General features: G+C 46.2%; 1 protein-coding gene across 2 annotated transcripts in view; it reads right to left on the reverse strand.

The window, feature by feature from the left end:
* Positions 1-17,445, reverse strand: part of arhgap32b (Rho GTPase activating protein 32b) — an 81,024-nt gene that overhangs the window by 51,190 nt on the left and 12,389 nt on the right. The window contains exons 2-4 of one of the 2 annotated variants that reach the window (XM_008282639.1): positions 16,598-16,703; positions 9,670-9,764; positions 9,304-9,388 (exon numbers count right to left, since the gene is read on the reverse strand). In XM_008282639.1, coding sequence (XP_008280861.1) covers positions 9,304-9,388; positions 9,670-9,764; positions 16,598-16,600 — 183 coding nt within the window. In that variant the 5' untranslated portion in view covers positions 16,601-16,703. Of the gene's footprint in view, positions 1-9,303; positions 9,389-9,669; positions 9,765-16,597; positions 16,704-17,445 lie in introns of those variants that run through there. The other variant, XM_008282638.1, reaches the window with a different exon arrangement.

Genomic DNA, 17,445 nt, shown 5'->3' on the forward strand with positions numbered 1-17,445 from the left:
GTTCCTCCAACATGAGGCTCACATTAGAACCCACTCTGTATGAAACACTAACACCAAATAATGGATTTGTTTTTTGTTGCAGTGATTCAAAAGTTGTGGTCAAAAGCAGGCAGCGCTTTGCTGGGTGGGGGGAGGCATACAACAACATCTGCAAGAATTATTACACGGAAATCGATGGAAGGTCTGAAAAGCCGAGACTGTTCTGAAAGAAACACCACAGATCTGAGAAGAGAAGGGTTTACAATTAAAGCTGGTGAAATTACAGCACTTTAGCGTCTCTCTGGGTCACGCCGACTTTGCCCTCTCCACCTCTGCTGCAGAGACTCTTTAATCCTTTGATACGTTTTGTTATCGAGAACTTTGGAGGACCTTTTATTTTCTCTTTCTTTGTGAAATACTGGAGATTTAACCTCGAGAAGCTTCACTTTTTTTGCTAAAAACTCACAGGTCACGAGCCAGTAAGGTTTGGAAAAGATGCTAGTTTTAAGTTTTTCCACATCGAATCAGTTTGAATCCACTTTAGATTCAGTTTACTGCTCAACACCCAGATTAATCTGTTTGTGTCCACATTCAGCAGCCTGATCCTGAGACACTAAAGCAACTAAAACAATAACCAGGAACAGGCCGGGTTACTACCACTGAGCTGGTTCTGCTGAATCACCTGTTGGCTCTCAGCGTCTCTAACATCTGGTGGGACTTTCTGCATTATTAAGACTCACTCTGGGGCTTTAAGGGCAATCACGTTTCTCAACCCTTTAACAATGCTGTCCTCCAATAATGACCATGAGCGACACAGAAGAAGAGAGGCTGTGTGTGTGTGTGTGTGTGTGTGTGTGTGTGTGTGTGAGGCTGGTCTTTTGTTTTCTCTAACAAGGGCAGAATGAGTCGAAGCGTTACATCACCCTCAGCTCAGCAGCAGCCGTCCTGTGAATGAACATGTGACAGAAGGCTTGACATCATTTCTGTGCAGGCCGAGGCCTTCTCTCTGCTCTGTCCGACAAACATTAGACCAGATTAAAAGCAACCTAAAACAAATGCAGATTATTGTCATGTGTTTTCGGCAGCCCTGTGCCTTTAAAGGACAGCCTGCCTGGGTGTGTGTGTTGCAGTTGATGGATTGGGTCCCACTGGGGGAGGGAATTCATCTCCATGCACGTCTCCTGGTGCTTTGTGAGTGAAGGGGGCGAGTGGGCAGCGGGAGCATATTGTTTCATGATGCTCCGCTACGAGGACGGACGCATGCAGGCGATGGACGGAGGGATGGGAAGAAAGGTGGATGGATGGACGGATGGACGGGAAGGTGGACGGACAAAATGACGAGCACAGCCCCCCCCCTCCCTCCAGCTGAGCCACATCAGCTGTACAGCAGCACACAGAGAGCTGGCTGAGAGGGCGTCAGTCTTCATCACACGCATGGTCACACTCATACATGCAGCCTGCTGCTCCCATTCACCCGCACACAGGACTCACACCCTCTGTGACTGCATGCACTGTTGTCAGCATGAGAGAGGGGGCACTCCTTCACAGCTGTTAGGCTCAGATTGATGGTCGTGATTATTGTCGGAGGCTGGATGCACCAGCCTTCCCTTGTCTTTCTTGCACCCACACAAAATGTCTCAGGCCACTTATCACGCTCCGTGTTTATCACCACTCTGTACCCGTGTCTGTAAGATTTGCATAAAGCACTTTGGATGGTAGCAAAATGCTTGTTTTACATTCTTATCCCCATTATTGTCTTTGGTGCACTAGTGTTATTTTTCTGTGCACATTGCCGTTAGATGTTGGGCCTTCGGCTGTGTGTATGAGCAGAGAAAGCTTTTGTGTTGACGTTGATGTGACCAAGCGCTGAGAACAGAACTGAAGGGCAAGGACGGGGAAGCGGGTCGATGTCAGTCTGATGCTGCAAAAGCTGGCTGAGAACCAAACATTTCAGAAACTTAAATACGTATTTATCAAAAGAGCACTCCACTGATTTGGCGTGACAACCCTTTAACAATGTCAAGATAGACATCCATCCATCCATCATCTCTCCACCTTCATCCTCACCAGGGTCATGGGGGGTGGAGCCTATCCCAGCTGACTCAGGGTGAAGGCAGGTCCACCTGGACAGGTAACCAGTCTATCACAGGGCCACACTTAGAGACAGACAACCAAGCACACTCACATTCACACCTACGGACAATTTACAATCACCAATTAACCTCAGCATGTTTCTGGACTGTGGGAGGAAGCCGGAGAACCCGGAGAGAACCCACGCTGCACGGGGAGAACATGGAGACTCCACGCAGGAAGATCCCGGGTGTCCTCACCGGGACGCCAACCGGCGACCTTCTAGCTGTGAGGCCACGGTGCTAACCACTGAGACACCTGCAGCCCTCAAGATAGACAGCTAGCAAAAAACTTAACTTGAAGTCACGTCACCAGAGACAGATTTCTGTATTCTAAACTTTATTATGGCTTCTCAAAACCGGATGCCAACACTACCCATAATGCAACACAACCACCAACACTCTGGTCACAGAAGTGTGTTATGTTGGTATGGTTCATGTAGCTGCCTCAGGAGACACAAGACATGTCGGCAAGAGACAGATGTTCAGATTCCTCTGCATTCTCAGAATAACTAAAACGCTGTTAATCGTCATACGGCAAACAGTGGTCGACAACTGCAACATGGTTGTTGGACAGAACCAGCTCGTGCGGTTTTAAACTGTCCATTAATAGTAAAATGTGTAAGAGCTCAAACCTCACTGTGGTTTATGTGCAAAAAGGCAGGCTGAAATGCTAGGTTGTAGATAAACCATATGGAAGAGCGGGGCTGACTGGCACAGTTGGATAGTAGTGATGAAGTCAATAAAGTTGTTTTGCTGGTGTCTGGCTGCAGACTGTATCCTGTAGCCGCTGGACTGCAGAGCCTGAAGAGGACTGGGGGGACAGAGGGGAACTGGAGTCCATTCAAGAGCACTATCAAGGACAGCAGACAGCGAGGCATGGACAGAGCTGGTCAGTAGAGACACAGCATGGATTTGGGGGTCAACTGATTATCAGCCTGGCCAGTTATCAGAGCGGAGGCTTAGCACTGTTCACATTATAGTATTCCAACTTTTTTCTTTTTTTACAAAAATCCCAATAAAATGAATCACAGTGGTGACCAGATAATCGACCCTTAACAATCCTAAACCTGCTATCTAACAGGTTTCCAGGAAAACCCAACAGAACCCTTAAAACAGCCTTAACATAGCGACAGCCTTGGATTGTGACTCCGACATGACATTTAATGTCACCAATCAGGATGACGGCGTATTATCTGACTGAACAATCCCACAGATTGGCTACGTTCACACTGCAGGACTTGATGCTCAATGAGGATTTCTTTGTGACTTCCTTCACGTTTCCACTTCAATGCGACTTGTATGTGATCTGCTGTGTGAACTTCATACGAGCCAAAAGCGTCCCGCATGCGCAGAAGAGGACACGACGACGTCACACGCAGCGAGCGTGCTCAGTGTTTATGGAAGTAAACATGGATGGTAACGGTGGAGCGTATCTGCCACTCCCCCGCCGCCACCGATGGAGGAAACAGAAGTGTGAGCGCTAACTAAACTAGCATCAGCAGCCAAGTACTGCCTGTGTGTTCTGGACACTTCCACCCCGTCAGAGCGCTGCCCCGGGGTGGAAGTGTCCCCCGACCGATCATATTTATCATTAACTGGGCCTGAACATCCAGAGAGCAGAAAGTTCTATTGGGACCAGCCCTACTAGTTATTATAACAACTATGAACAATAATGAACAACTAGCCTTCCAGCATCAAGCCCTCCTCGTATCTGGACCTCCGTCTGGACAATCCGACAGCCTTGATATCCGACATAGAAGAAGGTTTTACATTTAGTGTCGGATCATCGGGTCACGGCTGTAACTAAAAATACTACTGTGTGGTTCTGATGCAGATTCCACTTTCAAATTGTCGTCCCCGCCCGCTGGTCTCGATCAACGTCCCGTCCACAGGGCTAACCTAATGGTCACATATGAAAGATAAATGTTGGGAAGTTATGTTTTTAATTAAAAATGTCTCTCCTTAATCACTAACGATTGGTATCAGCACATACTGGGTAACCCCTGATCTGTACTGAAAAATACGTCTGTTAAAATAAAAAATTAAACAAAGCAAAAGAAAAAACAAAACAAACAATAAGTGAGGTTTAGAGAACGTGGTTCCTTTATTAACTGCATATGCTGGTTACGGCAAACTGCCATCTCCTCTCAACAACAAACTGCATAGCTGCAGCCCAATATAAACAGCATGTGGACCGGGTCAGCAGGTTCAGCTGCTCTTCAAGTTAACAGTAAAATGAGCAACTTACTGAACCAAGAATGTCACATTGATTTTTCTTTTTTTTTTCTTGCTGCCAGCCACAGCGGTTCCATCATATCATAAATATCTGCCTCTAGCAGTTTTCATACAAACCAGTGAACGATCCAGTCAACCAGAACATAAAACACATTCATGGAACCTGCAGTCCACAGCGGTTCTGTGATCCACAGCGTTGTGTCAGCGGGCCGGGTCGAAGGGGAAAGGCCAGAGGGTTCCAGCTAACAGGCGACCGTGTCTTCTATAAATGACGTTTATGTTGCTAATCGTTTTCTAATTACATCGTGGAGGCGAATGTAAACACTGGCTTATGTCAGAACCACGGCTTCGCTCAGGAACTGGAGCGCTGCCTTTATGAATTGCACAAGACTCAGCAGGAGGCGGTCGGGCTATGAAGCTGATCGCTGCTACACCAGAGACTGAAGTCAGACTCTGGTTTAGTTATAGGCAACAAAAGCCCTTTGGCCAAGGCGTGAGGAGGACGAGGTGGTAAAACTCAAACAGACCGTCACCGTTCACTCATCTGCCAGCGTCTGAATATAAAACAACATAAAGAAACCAAACAGAGCTCTAAATCATGTTAGTTCATTCATATCGACCAGCACACAGACTACCGGTAGAATTAATCTTAACACTGAGAAGTTAAAGTTTCAGCTGCAAAAGCCGTTTCTGACTACAGTCAGAACGACCTGAGAGGAGAAACCAGTCCCAGGTGTCCAGGTGTAGGACAGAGTTCAGAACTGACTTTGGCTGTGATTAGAATAGTTTAATTATCATGAAAACAAACCAGCACAACTCTAATGTGTATTAAAGAGATCCATCCTCATGTTTTTAAGTCATAAAGTGGTTGGAAAATTTCAAAGTGACACTTTAAGCTGACTCAACAGTAAATGATTAAAACTCACAGATTTACATGAAGTAGAGGAGATGAGACGGTTTAGTCCCGGTTTCATTCCCTTCAAAGGACATTTTACCAAAACCAGCTCAGTACAGAAGCGATGTGTAGAAAAACTCAGAGGGTTAAAAGAAGCGTGCTGAACTTTACTACTGAGGATTTAGCTCTAAAGCGGGAATCCAAGAATGAATAATGGAAGAGCAGAAGCATATCAGCCTGCTATGACATGCTAGGTTCAGTCAGAATTCAGTGTGAACACCATGAATCCATAGATTTCTTCAGCTCAGCGACTTGGGAGGACAGACCAGAGCAGACATGAAAGCAGAACACTGGCCACAGACCTACAGTGATGTGTAAAAACCAATATGGAGCATGATGACCTAAACGTCCTTTTTCACTTCACACTGCACTTCAGATTCATACTAATGCATCACAACCGTATGACCGGTCTGAGCAACACGCTGCTGGTCCTCCACATGCTGCTACATCAGCTCTGACCCACCACACACATGGATGAAACCTCTTCAGCTACTCTGGGATGTCTGCTGTCAACATGGAGCTACCACAGCTTGCTGCAGATCAGACCTGACAGTGACCAGACCTCCTCGGACCGCTGTCAGGAAGTCTGCTGACCAGGGGCACCCCACAAGCCTCGAGGTTAAATGATGCTTTGAGGTGTCTGGTTGTCACAGTTTGGGCCTCGTTATAAACCACTGAGGGCTTCACATCTGTCCATTTCCATCTGACACACGGACTGGATGAACTGATTGATCACCTACCAGCAAACAACACCTCAGACCTCGACGAGAGCTGCTGCGTAAAGACAGTCCACAGAACCAGCTTCATGTGTGACATCATGGTTTGGCTCATGGCTGGATGTGCTGAATATTTATCCTCTGGAGGAAGCTCACAAACACACAGTGAGTTCAGTCCACTGAGGTCTCCTTCACACTGTCCAGACTTCAACCTGAGAGGCTCAACAACAACATTAACTTTTGCCACGACAGTGACGGGCTGCCTGTCAGCTATTCTCCCTAAAACCAAAGCGTCACATGAAAACAGCTGCCCAGGATGCAGACGGTATGCACACACACTCTTCTGTTGCCTTATGTGACGAATGTGCGACTGTTGAGTTTCCACAACAAACCTTTGTCTGACTCAAACTCTCCTCTGGCAAGAGTTTTTATCATGGAAATGAAATAATACGTCTTCCAGCAGAAGGCCAGAAGCCAAGACTTAGCCCAAGTCCTAAATCTGCCTCAGTCCAGTAAACGCTGCTCACACTGTGGGTTTTAGGTTGAAAAATGTACTTTAACTTCACCAGGGCCACCTCAGGGGCAGATTTCCTAAATGGTGGTGCAGCTGTAAGAACTGATGGGCACGGTGTGGCAGCAGCTCGCCCAGGAATCACCAGGCAGCAATGTTTTCATCCACTGAAACAGACTCAGTGTGTACGCCATGTCGGTGTCATCTGTGGACAAAAACACTGAATGCATTCATGTTTGGTGGAGGCAAGAATATACATAAACTATACTAACTGTCATGGGAAACAAATACCAAATAATTAACGCACTAACAAACAAAAAAGAGGTTCTGTCGGGGTTCGGTTCACTCAGGAGACGAGCCGAGAGCCACGTAGAATACTGAAGCCGTACAGCAGCAAACACCCGGGCGAAACAAAGAGGCAGGGCTACTTGAAAGCATTATGAAAACCACAGAGGGTGAGACGGTCCTGCTGCTCGGTACCAGTACAGCAGCCAGCACACACAGCTGGGCCAACAAAAGGAGAAGCCATCTACAGACAATCCGCATCAGCTCCACAGCTTCCTTTGTGCATGCAGCGAGCGAGCAGACGGATTCTGCGGTGTAACCTGAGTTATATCAACAAATTACCAGCAGGTGAAGGAGGACGGGAGCTTTCTCGCAAACTCTTCTGCTCTGCCTTCTCAACAGCTGAGTAGTAAATGTAGCTGACTGCTGACCCCTACTGGCTCCTCAACATAATGAGGAGCAGTCAGGATCTCAGTGCAGTCGTTCTGATCATTAGATGAACATTTTCTGAAAGGAAAAATATGTTCTGACATGGACACGACTCTGTGGCACTACGGGACTGGAGCCAATCCCAGCATGCAGTTGGTGAAAATGTAATGTACAAAAACATTCCACGTATGCTAATAAAGCATCATCAGTGGCTGGGCTTTAAAGATCTATTTCTAATAAATAACAGCAGAAAAAAAAAGCTTAATTTGAATTTAACCACCTCAATTTGCAGGCAATAATTTTAATTTTAACACAACAATAACAAAAACACACATATAAATAAACTAAACAAGGCCCAGGTGTGCAGACTGGAGCCACGAGGAGAGCGATGGACGGAGAAGGACAATAAGATCATGAGATGTGAGAGGATGGTAACAAGCCAGGGAGGGCGTTTGATCATGCAACCAAACTTTTCTTTTTTTATTAATGTGCTTTCATGGCTTTCATGGTGTCTCTACTGTTTCATCACCTAGACTTTTTAAGGGGTATTCAGCATCGCACTGTCAGGAAAGCTGGAGACTTGCAAGAAGGAATTTGTTGTTTTTTAAAAAAAAGAAAAGAACTGGAACTGCAGAAGCTACACATCCTGATTAAAGATCACCAAAAACACTGGATCCTACGATTCCCACAACACAGATCAGCTGCACATTTCATCAGACCATTAAAAAAGCTTTTTGCAATTCACTTTCAGTTTATAAAGCAGGCTGAAGATTTTACTCCTCAGTCTCATGCCAAGATTACTTTGAACATGTCATCGTGTTTTTTAAACTTTTGAGTGCTTTAAGAAAAATGGAAATTGAGTTCTAGGAAGTGGAGGTCATTCAAAAGTGAAGGAAAAGACTGAGATGTAGACGGCATTAGGAGAGAATCTGTACACTTCAAAACAGATAAACAGACCAACACCTGCTGCACCAAACCAACTGCTGCCAACGCAAGGTGAGCAAAAGCTCTGCGTGAAGTCGGGCCGGGCTGGACCAGCAGCAACGAGACCATCGAGCAGCTTCAACCATTTCTGAGGCGAGTCAGTCTGAAATGAATGAGGTCGGTCTGTAGCCGAGGGGGGTGTTCAGGAAGCTATCAAACAAATGCAAATCATCAAGCATCTCCGTGATATCAACGCCAGAAAGAATTCTGCTTGACGTCAATTGGAAAAGGCGTGTGAGTCATACTTGTGTCTTTACAAGCCACATCTCTCCACTGCTTCCCAGCACTGCGGGGAAAACACCAGAGAACACGAAAAAACAGCAGCGCTCAAAGCTTCATCTACCACATGACTGACATCCGGGGCTCAGTGATTCCTCACTGCCACACAGAGCTGCACGATTACGGCCAAAATGATCAATAACAGCACGACGATTATTTAATACGATCATTCACTGATTTAAATGTTCATTAAACCTACACTTTGGAATAAACAGAACTCTTGCTGATGTGCACCTCTTTGCGTCTCAGCGCTCTATGCGTTTAACATCACGTGTCCCTAATCCATAATCATCCAGAACACCTCTGTTTCCAGGGACGAGCGCTTTAACTCCTGACATTTGATTTTCGTGCTGCCCGTCTGCTCGCTGATGGATACCAGCCTTCTGCTCTGGACTGCAGCTGCAGCGTTCAGGAAACGTGTGCGCAGGCTGACACTGCAGGTGCACGGCAGCATCACACCTCCTCCAAAGCAAGGCCAACACATCTCCATCGCTTCCAGTGGCTGGCTGTTAGCTTAGGAAGAGTTCGATTCGATATGCAACTCTATGAGCGAAGCACATATTTCAAACATCAATATCGCAGTCAGTCGTGTTCGTTGAATTGCGACAAGTAAAGATCATAATCAGGATTAATATCCAGTGAATTGTGCAGCTCTAGTTTGAGGAATGGTGATGCACACGTTCTGCTCTAAACACAATCAGTCCTGCCTCAGCTTCAGCTCTTCATCAGTTTGTAGAAATGCAAGAAGCCCAGACATGCATGTGGTGCAGAAAGTCAGAGCTTCAAGACTGCACTCACCTGAATTGTACCAAAGTCCACGTTTTCGTAGTGGAAGTGAGCGCACTCTGCCAGTTTGGGGAAGTGGCCCTTGGTGAAGCAAAGTCTGGAAATGCAACACACACACACAGGGTTTAGTTGGCACTTCATCCTCTGCTCATGGTAACACCTTGGAGTGTGTATGACTAGCATCAGAGGCAGAGGGCATCGCTAACGGAGGGAGTGAAAGGAGGAGGAAGGCACAGAAATAGACTCAGGGAATGGAAGGAACTCAAGCAGCAAACAGAGGCGATAAACAGCCAGTTAAGAGCAATAAATAGAGACGAACAGAGAGAAGGAGAGATGTGAGAGAGGACTGTGTGAGAGTGAGTGAGTTTGCCTACTCACTTCTTGACATTCTTGACCTTCATGCTGGCGGTGCTGCTGCTGCAGGAGCGCATGAGGGGCTCCGTCCTCAGCTCGGGGATCTCGGCGCTCCTCGCCTTAAAAACACCACAACAACACACAGACATGAGCCATCCAGCTGCTGCATACAAATACATCTCTGTGGCTTCGCAGAGGCATTCACATACCAACAGGCTTTCAAGTATGTTGAGCTGCTTGATATAAACAACACGCGTGTCTTCAGCTACGATGAAGTGTGTCTGCTGCTGGTCTCTGAGATGCAGGACGATCTGTGCTGCAGTTGGTGTAAGTCAACACCGTCCTAATTCTCACCGGTGATTTAATCATGCACGGCAGTTAGCCAAGTTAAAAAGACACACCTGCATGTCATTCAGTGATTGGGGCTGAGCAGTGTCAGGTCGCTTCGGTCAAGTGGGAACCTGCAGAAACTGTGAGGCTTCATCATCACGTCTGACTTGTGAAAGAAACTCGACATCCAGGGGTGCAAGTCGACCAGCAGCAGAGGTCAACGTCCTGATACACAAACCTGATGACAGCCTGTGGTTTTACTGTATTATACAAATCCAGAGAACTGCTTCAGACTCTGATCTGAACATAGCAGGTCTTGTTTTTAACTTCACTGAACAGCAGCAGGATCCTGGGAAGTGCACCGTTCACTCAAGGCTAACACAACGGCAGCAGTAACGTCAACAGATGTTTACTTCTCCTGATTTATCTTCTCCTTATTACCCACAATGCTTTGATATCATCAAACAGACGAGTGGCTCTGCACACAGTCACATGTTTTACAGCTGAAATAATTGTGAGCAGCTGAGAACAGCATGAATCCAAGAAAAATGAATTGTTTCTCTATTTTAAGTAAATATCCAAACGGTGGATCATTCCAGAGGGTTTTTTGGGAGTTTTGCAGTTTGGATATTTTAATGCACAGCCATTAAAGCAAGCATGAATCTCTCTGGTCATTTAAAAAGAGAAGCACCAGAACATCAGCCTGACAGTGAAGAGCAGGTCCTCAGCCTCCAGCTTACTGCAGATGCTGCAACGTAAGCTGCACATCTGTATGTTTGGGATGTTGGATTACATCTGCTGTCCTTTGGATCTTCACAGCGCTCCATGCTGGTGAACTTTCTACTCTTCATGTAAAATGCTATGTACTGTATGTGGCTATTGAGATAATTAGATTAATTTGAGCCACCTGGCTTTGACAATGGAGGTGGAGTTAGTTTGTCAGCTTAAAAATGACATTTAGAGGTTATTATTCACTTGACTGGACCTACTTTCTCACCCCCTGCTCACCAAACCTGATTTAACCCCTCAGTGCCTTCTGCTGTTGATTGCTTAAAGCTGTTTGGAGGAGCTGAGCCACCACCTGCTGAAGGAAGTCGCTGGTAGATGAAGCTCTTCAGCTGGACACCAGCTGGCATCATGAGCACCAGTCTCCTGGTTCCTCCAGCTCCTCCTACATCGCTTCACATCTGCACTTCTCTGTTGGAGGCTTGACTTGGTCCCACAGACAGAGGGACCACGACAACAGATCGACTCCTTGAGCTGGATTTATACTCAGTGCAGCTGCAGATGCTCACAGATCAGGTTCTGATTTACAGTCCAGCTCTGCAGCACTGGACACAAGTACTGAATGTGACAATCCCTCTTTAATGATCCTCCTCACAGCCGCTGTTTACTTTGTCTTTATTCTGAACAACAGGTAGTTTGCATGGTCATGATTAGAGTCTCCTCACAAATCTATTTAATTTTAACTGATCAGATTTTATATAGTGCTTCTCTAAGTCAAAGTCGCTTCACACTGTCCGTTATTCATTCACACACATTCATCCTGGTGGTGGTAGCTACAGCTGTGGGGCAGACTGACGGAGGCCTGGCTGCCGTTCTGCCCTCCGACCGCCGCCTCAACAATCCCTTCATACACATCCACACCAGGTGGATGTGGAGAAGGACAAGGACACAGCGACCATGACGCCGGTTACAGGGCGGAATCGAACCGCCGACCGGGTATTTGTATCGTACAGCTCAACAGATCGTTGCAAGTTTTAAAACCCAAAACATGCTGCACACAAGTACTCCATGAGGAAAGGCAGCACCTGGCTCAACCAGGACCTACACCTGACCCACCTCAGCATGTGCTCTCCACAGAGTATTTCATGACCACGGTGGTCAAGAAGAACAGGATAGCTGACAAAGCTGAGCTGGAGCTCTGTGGAACTGGTCAACACTATCAAGCTAAAGGAAAAGGGTTGTCTTTCTCTGACTGCTTCATGCTGTAGCGCCCTCTAGCTGCAACGCTCAGGCTGTCGCTCACACTTCACAACACATTCACGTCCTTGTGCTGATGTGGAGAACATCTCAGGCCCAGCACAGAAATACGAATAAAGCAACATCTGGAAGGTAGTGAAGCACCGAACAAACACTTTTCTCACCAGGAACCTTTACTCACATCCTGCAGCGGCGCCCAGGAATACGTTTCAGACAGAAGAGCACCTGGCTAACAGGCCAACAGCCTTCAGCTCTGCATGTGCTGCACAGAGAGCTGCCAGAAACATCAGTCAGTTCAGGTTAGCTCGGATTATTTCTGCATTTAATGCTGCTGATTCACAAATGGTCTTTCACTGTGCCGTTCGTCAGCTGGCTTCGACTTTACACGTTCTACCCGTACATCATCATTTAACTCTCGCTGGAGATTCCTGAGATTTATGAATTATAGAACAACTGCTTTCCGCTAAAGGAACTTTCCAGAACTTATCAAAAGCTCAATTAGCAGCACAATCAGCTGGAAATGTTCCCTCCATTCTCTCAGAAAGCCACACACTCGCTTCATTTAGCTTAAATTAGACTGAAAACCAAACGCAGATGTGGCCACCAGAAAAGCAACAGGTTTGATTTGCAGACAAGAAGCCGATTTAATCATGTCAGTGATGTGGTGGCTTGTTGTTGTTGGAAGCCATTTGAAGACCGAATAACTGAAATAAAGGTAAAGATGAACAATTAAGGCAGAGACCACGTTTATGGGGGGATAAGAAAACAGGGATCTGTAGGAAAACTGCACCAGAGAGCTGCAGACAAAGTGTAATTTAAATAAGACAAAAACTAGGCGGCCAAGAACTGTAAAAGTTTAATGTGTTCAGCTCGTAACCTCACACCCGGCCAGGCACTGACAGGAAAGGTGCTATGCAGATGAAGATGGTGGAGTGTTCCTGCAGCCCGTCTGTCTGAGGCTGACACTCCTGTCTGGATGCAGCACTCATTTAACTGTTCAGTATCCAGCAGGCCAGTAAGGATCAGCAGAGTGATCAATGTGTTGATCCACAGCTAAAACTAATGAACGATCACAGACTATTCTGACAGCTGATTCATTGATCTTTCAGGCAAGAACACCAAACATATTCTGGTTCCAGCTTCTGACTAAAAAAGATCTGCTGCCTTATTCTGGTTTATGTTGTGAACATCTGGATGTTGAGCCCATATGATTTTATAAAGTCCTCCTACTGCATGTCAACATGAACTCCAGGTCCAGCATCACATCCCACTGACAGAAAATTAGAAGATATAGATTTGAATAGACTTGCTTTTAATTTCAATGATTCACTTGTTGTGGTCAAAGATGGACAGTCATGACTCCATAATCGACTCTTAACAATCCTAAACCTGCTATCCGACACGTTTTAGGAAAAACCAACAGAACCCATAAAAACAGCCTGAACATACCGAGTTCCTTCACGTTTCCACTTCAATGCGACTTGTATGTGATCTGCTGTGTGAACTTCATACGAGCCAAAAGTGTCCCGCATGCGCAGAAGAGGACACGACGACGTCACACGCAGCGAGCGTGCTCAGTGTTTATGGAAGTAAACATGGATGGTAACGGTGGAGCGTATCTGCCACTCCCCCGCCGCCACCGATGGAGGAAACAGAAGTGTGAGCGCTAACTAAACTAGCATCAGCAGCCAAGTACTGCCTGTGTGTTCTGGACACTTCCACCCCGTCAGAGCACTGCCCCGGGGTGGAAGTGGCCAGAACGTGCACCAGCACATCGGTCAGTTAGACTGAAGTCCAGCGTTTCGTCGTGTTCTAACAACACACTAGTTATTATAACAACTATGAACAATAATGAACAACTAATGAGCCTTCCAGCATCAAGCCCTCCTCGTATCTGGACCTCCGTCTGGACAATCCCACAGCCTTGATATCCGACATAGAAGAAGGTTTTACATTTAGTGTCGGATCATCGGGTCATGTCTGTATTTAGGTCACCGTCTAGGCGGCGGTTATCTGAGACTGTGGGGGTTCCAGGTGAAGTGGCTGCTGGGGGCCCTTTGTTTGGGGTGGGGGTTGAACATTAGCCTGGTTTGCCACATCTGCAGCAGGCTACTGTATGTGAACACGTTATGTCAATAAAATCAAACTTATGTTTTAGCTGTAGTTGCCCACCATCATGTTTCTGATATTCTCTCTGTCACCATGATAGAACAATATCTCTACCGCCAGCAGTTTATAGTGAGAAACATGTAAAAGCAGATTTTTCAGATGAATTATGTTTCCCTCGATATAAACAATCTGCCAGTAGTGTTATACCAACTGATGTGGATGTGGACAGCATCTCCTGTTCATCATGCTGCAGGCCTTCATGGCAGGTCTGTGCTGGTGTGTGTTGCTCTGCAGTCCATAAATGCAGCCGACACAGAGCAACAGGGCGTTGGTGTGACAGCTTACACTAAGTTGCTTAGCGCTTCTCATCACCTCCTCAAACCACAGGAGACATACATAATAGATGCCACTCCAGTGCACAGTCCCTCTCCTATCAAATATTGAACAAAGAATAGCAGACATGCAGTATTAAAAGCCCCGCCTCTGTGATCAATATTCATCAGCCTGGTGAGATTGTTGTTTCTCTTGCTCTCTGTTGCCCGATCGAAGCGAGCACTTGCGATAGGGCTCCAACCACACGCCGACCACGGGTGGCTCGGCACGTTACCATGGAGACGGCCTCATTTTCACCGTGCTGTTGATGCAAGAAGCAAGACCCGAACCAAAAAAGGGAGGAAAGGAAATAATGAATGATGTTGTCTGGTGAATGAGCTCCGGAGTGGAGAGACGAGCTGAAATAAATAGACGACAGACACAGGCAGCGGGGAGATGACTGATCTCTGCTAACGGTTTGGAGCAGGGTAGCCTTAGGACACCAACAGGCGGCTGCATTAATCATGAATGTGCGATTGTGTTTCGGGAGTTTTTGATAGGAGAGAAAGACACAACTCATCAGCCCACTGACTTGACAGCTGATACTGATAAGAATGAGACAGGTAGGCTGATCAGGTGGTACCGCTGGGTCCGATACGTCAGGAATGGCAGCCAGCACGAGCTCCTACAGTCCTGAGACGATGGCAGAACGAACACAGATGAGTGCATTCACAGTAATGAACTTCACTGAGGAATGCTGGGAAACCAACAGCCAGCAGCTCGACCTGTTGGTGTGATCGTCCTTCATGAGATTCACCTCAAGGTTTTACAGATTGCATTGGACAGAAACAGACTCAACATGCTGGTCCAGATGATGCATGTGAGAGGAGGATGCATTCTTCTGCAGATCACACCGCTTTGTCAAATTCTTTCCCACAGATATCTGGGGTTCGGTTCTCTTTCTGTGCAGTTTTGTCTAAAGCCGCTCATGTTGTTGTGAATCACAGTCTCTTGATCGGCATTAGCGACCAAACAAAGTATCCTCCCTTTCTGCTGTCCACGTGTTGTGTTTTTCTCACTGTGTGACTCAGTAAACACTTGTTGAGGATCTGGACCGTGCAATGAAACAGCCGTGCTAGTTTCTATTTTCCATTTATTTTAATTGTCACCTTCCTGTGTGTAAACGTTGCACCAAAACAGTTCCCCCGTCACTACTCAGTATGAACACTGTCACTGCTCTCTACAGAAGATGAGTGTGATTGGTTTAAAGGAATCCTAACACACCAGAGCTCTGCATCCCCGATAGCAAAACGAGAGCGAGATGCAGTCTGATCCAGTGCTGAGTGAGACGGTACTGAAAGAGACACACAGATGTTGTGGGTTTTGCTTCTTACTGGTTGAAAGCATATTCTCCTTCTTTGGTCCAATTCTGCCTTGTTGTCGCTTCAGAACTTGAAGGTTTTTTTTGCATTTATAAAAAAAAAGATCTAACACAGTTTAGGAGAGTCCCTTAATTGCTTTTGCAAAGGACGACACTGCTGGTTGGAGTTCTGGCTGACAAGCAAGCCTGACTGAAATGCTTCGTTATCCTGTTCTAATACAGAACCCTGTAGCCCATGACCTGTGTGCTGGGAGTCAGCAGGCTGCAGGGCGATTGTTCAGCAGGTGTCTTCAAGAATGCATGTTATGAGTCAGTGGCAAAAAAAGACAATTATGTGCATCTCTGCTATACTACTAAATAGCATTTCCAATGTACAGTCGTGACTCGATGATCAGACACTAAAATAAACCTTCTTCTATGTCGGATAGCAAGGCTGTGGGATTGTCCAGACGGAGGTCCAGATACGAGGAGGGCTTGCTGATGCTAGTTTAGTTAGCGCTCACACTTCTGTTTCCTCCATCGGTGGCGGCGGGGGAGTGGCAGATACGCTCCACCGTTACCATCCATGTTTACTTCCATAAACACTGAGCACGCTCGCTGCGTGTGACGTCGTCGTGTCCTCTTCTGCGCATGCGGGACACTTTTGGGTCGTATGAAGTTCACACAGCAGATCACATACAAGTCGCATTGAACTGGAAACGTGAAGGAAGTCACAAAGAAATCCTTATTGAGCATCAAGTCCTGCAGTTCCTAAAACCTGTCAGATAGCAGGTTTAGGATTGTTAAGGGTCAATTATCGAGTCATGACTGTAAACAGGAAACAAATCCACGTCTTACCATTGCACTGATGGTCTCCTCCCAGTCAGGTCTCTCTCTGGGATGGATGTGAGCCAGTTCAGGCACGATGTCGTCGTCCTCCAGGTGACGTCCAGGCCTCAGGCCCCTACAGACAACACACACACACACACAAACTTAATTCGTCACTCGATCACTGTGTTGCAATTACTGACTACTTTCTTTTCTAATTAATCCATTATTTGTTCAATTATTTATTCATCGACTTGTTGACTGTCTTCATTTCAGGTCTTCTTTAGTAATATTAAATTAGTTTGTGGTAGTCAGACACCAACACACACACATGTAGGTTTGTTGGGTTTACTGAGGCCTCTAGGCCAAGACCCAGGTAACAAACCAAAGCCTCAGATGAGTCATTCACAACTGGAGGGGCCGCCAGAGGGTTAAAAAACAATATGAGTGTATAGAAACTAAAATAACATGAGTCCTTTTTAAAGTTTTCATGCTTTATATTCTGAATTCTCTTTTGTTTTTCAAGACACACTGTGAAAGGACACGTTATGCTGCCTGTTAAAGACCAACAGAAAATGCTCTGATAACCTCACAGCAGCTCCTTAAAGGCAGTTCTCTGTCCTGTGTAACTGGACATGGACTCCGTTCTGCTGCTCACACACAACCAGCACTGTCTATAGCTTCTTTGCCATGTTTTAAACTAACAACGAACCATTTAATCGAGAAAATAATCGGTAGGTTAAACATTGATTAAAACAAATAAATAAACCTTTAGTTGCAGCTCCATTCATTCTGTGGGGACGAAGCGAAGCGAGTCAGGAAACAGAACAGGAAGCAAACGCTGGATAATGTGATGAAAGTACATCTGAGTTAACGGC

Source organism: Stegastes partitus, unplaced genomic scaffold, assembly GCF_000690725.1.
Source record: "Stegastes partitus isolate 25-593 unplaced genomic scaffold, Stegastes_partitus-1.0.2 Scaffold280, whole genome shotgun sequence".
NCBI lineage: Eukaryota > Metazoa > Chordata > Actinopteri > Pomacentridae > Stegastes > Stegastes partitus.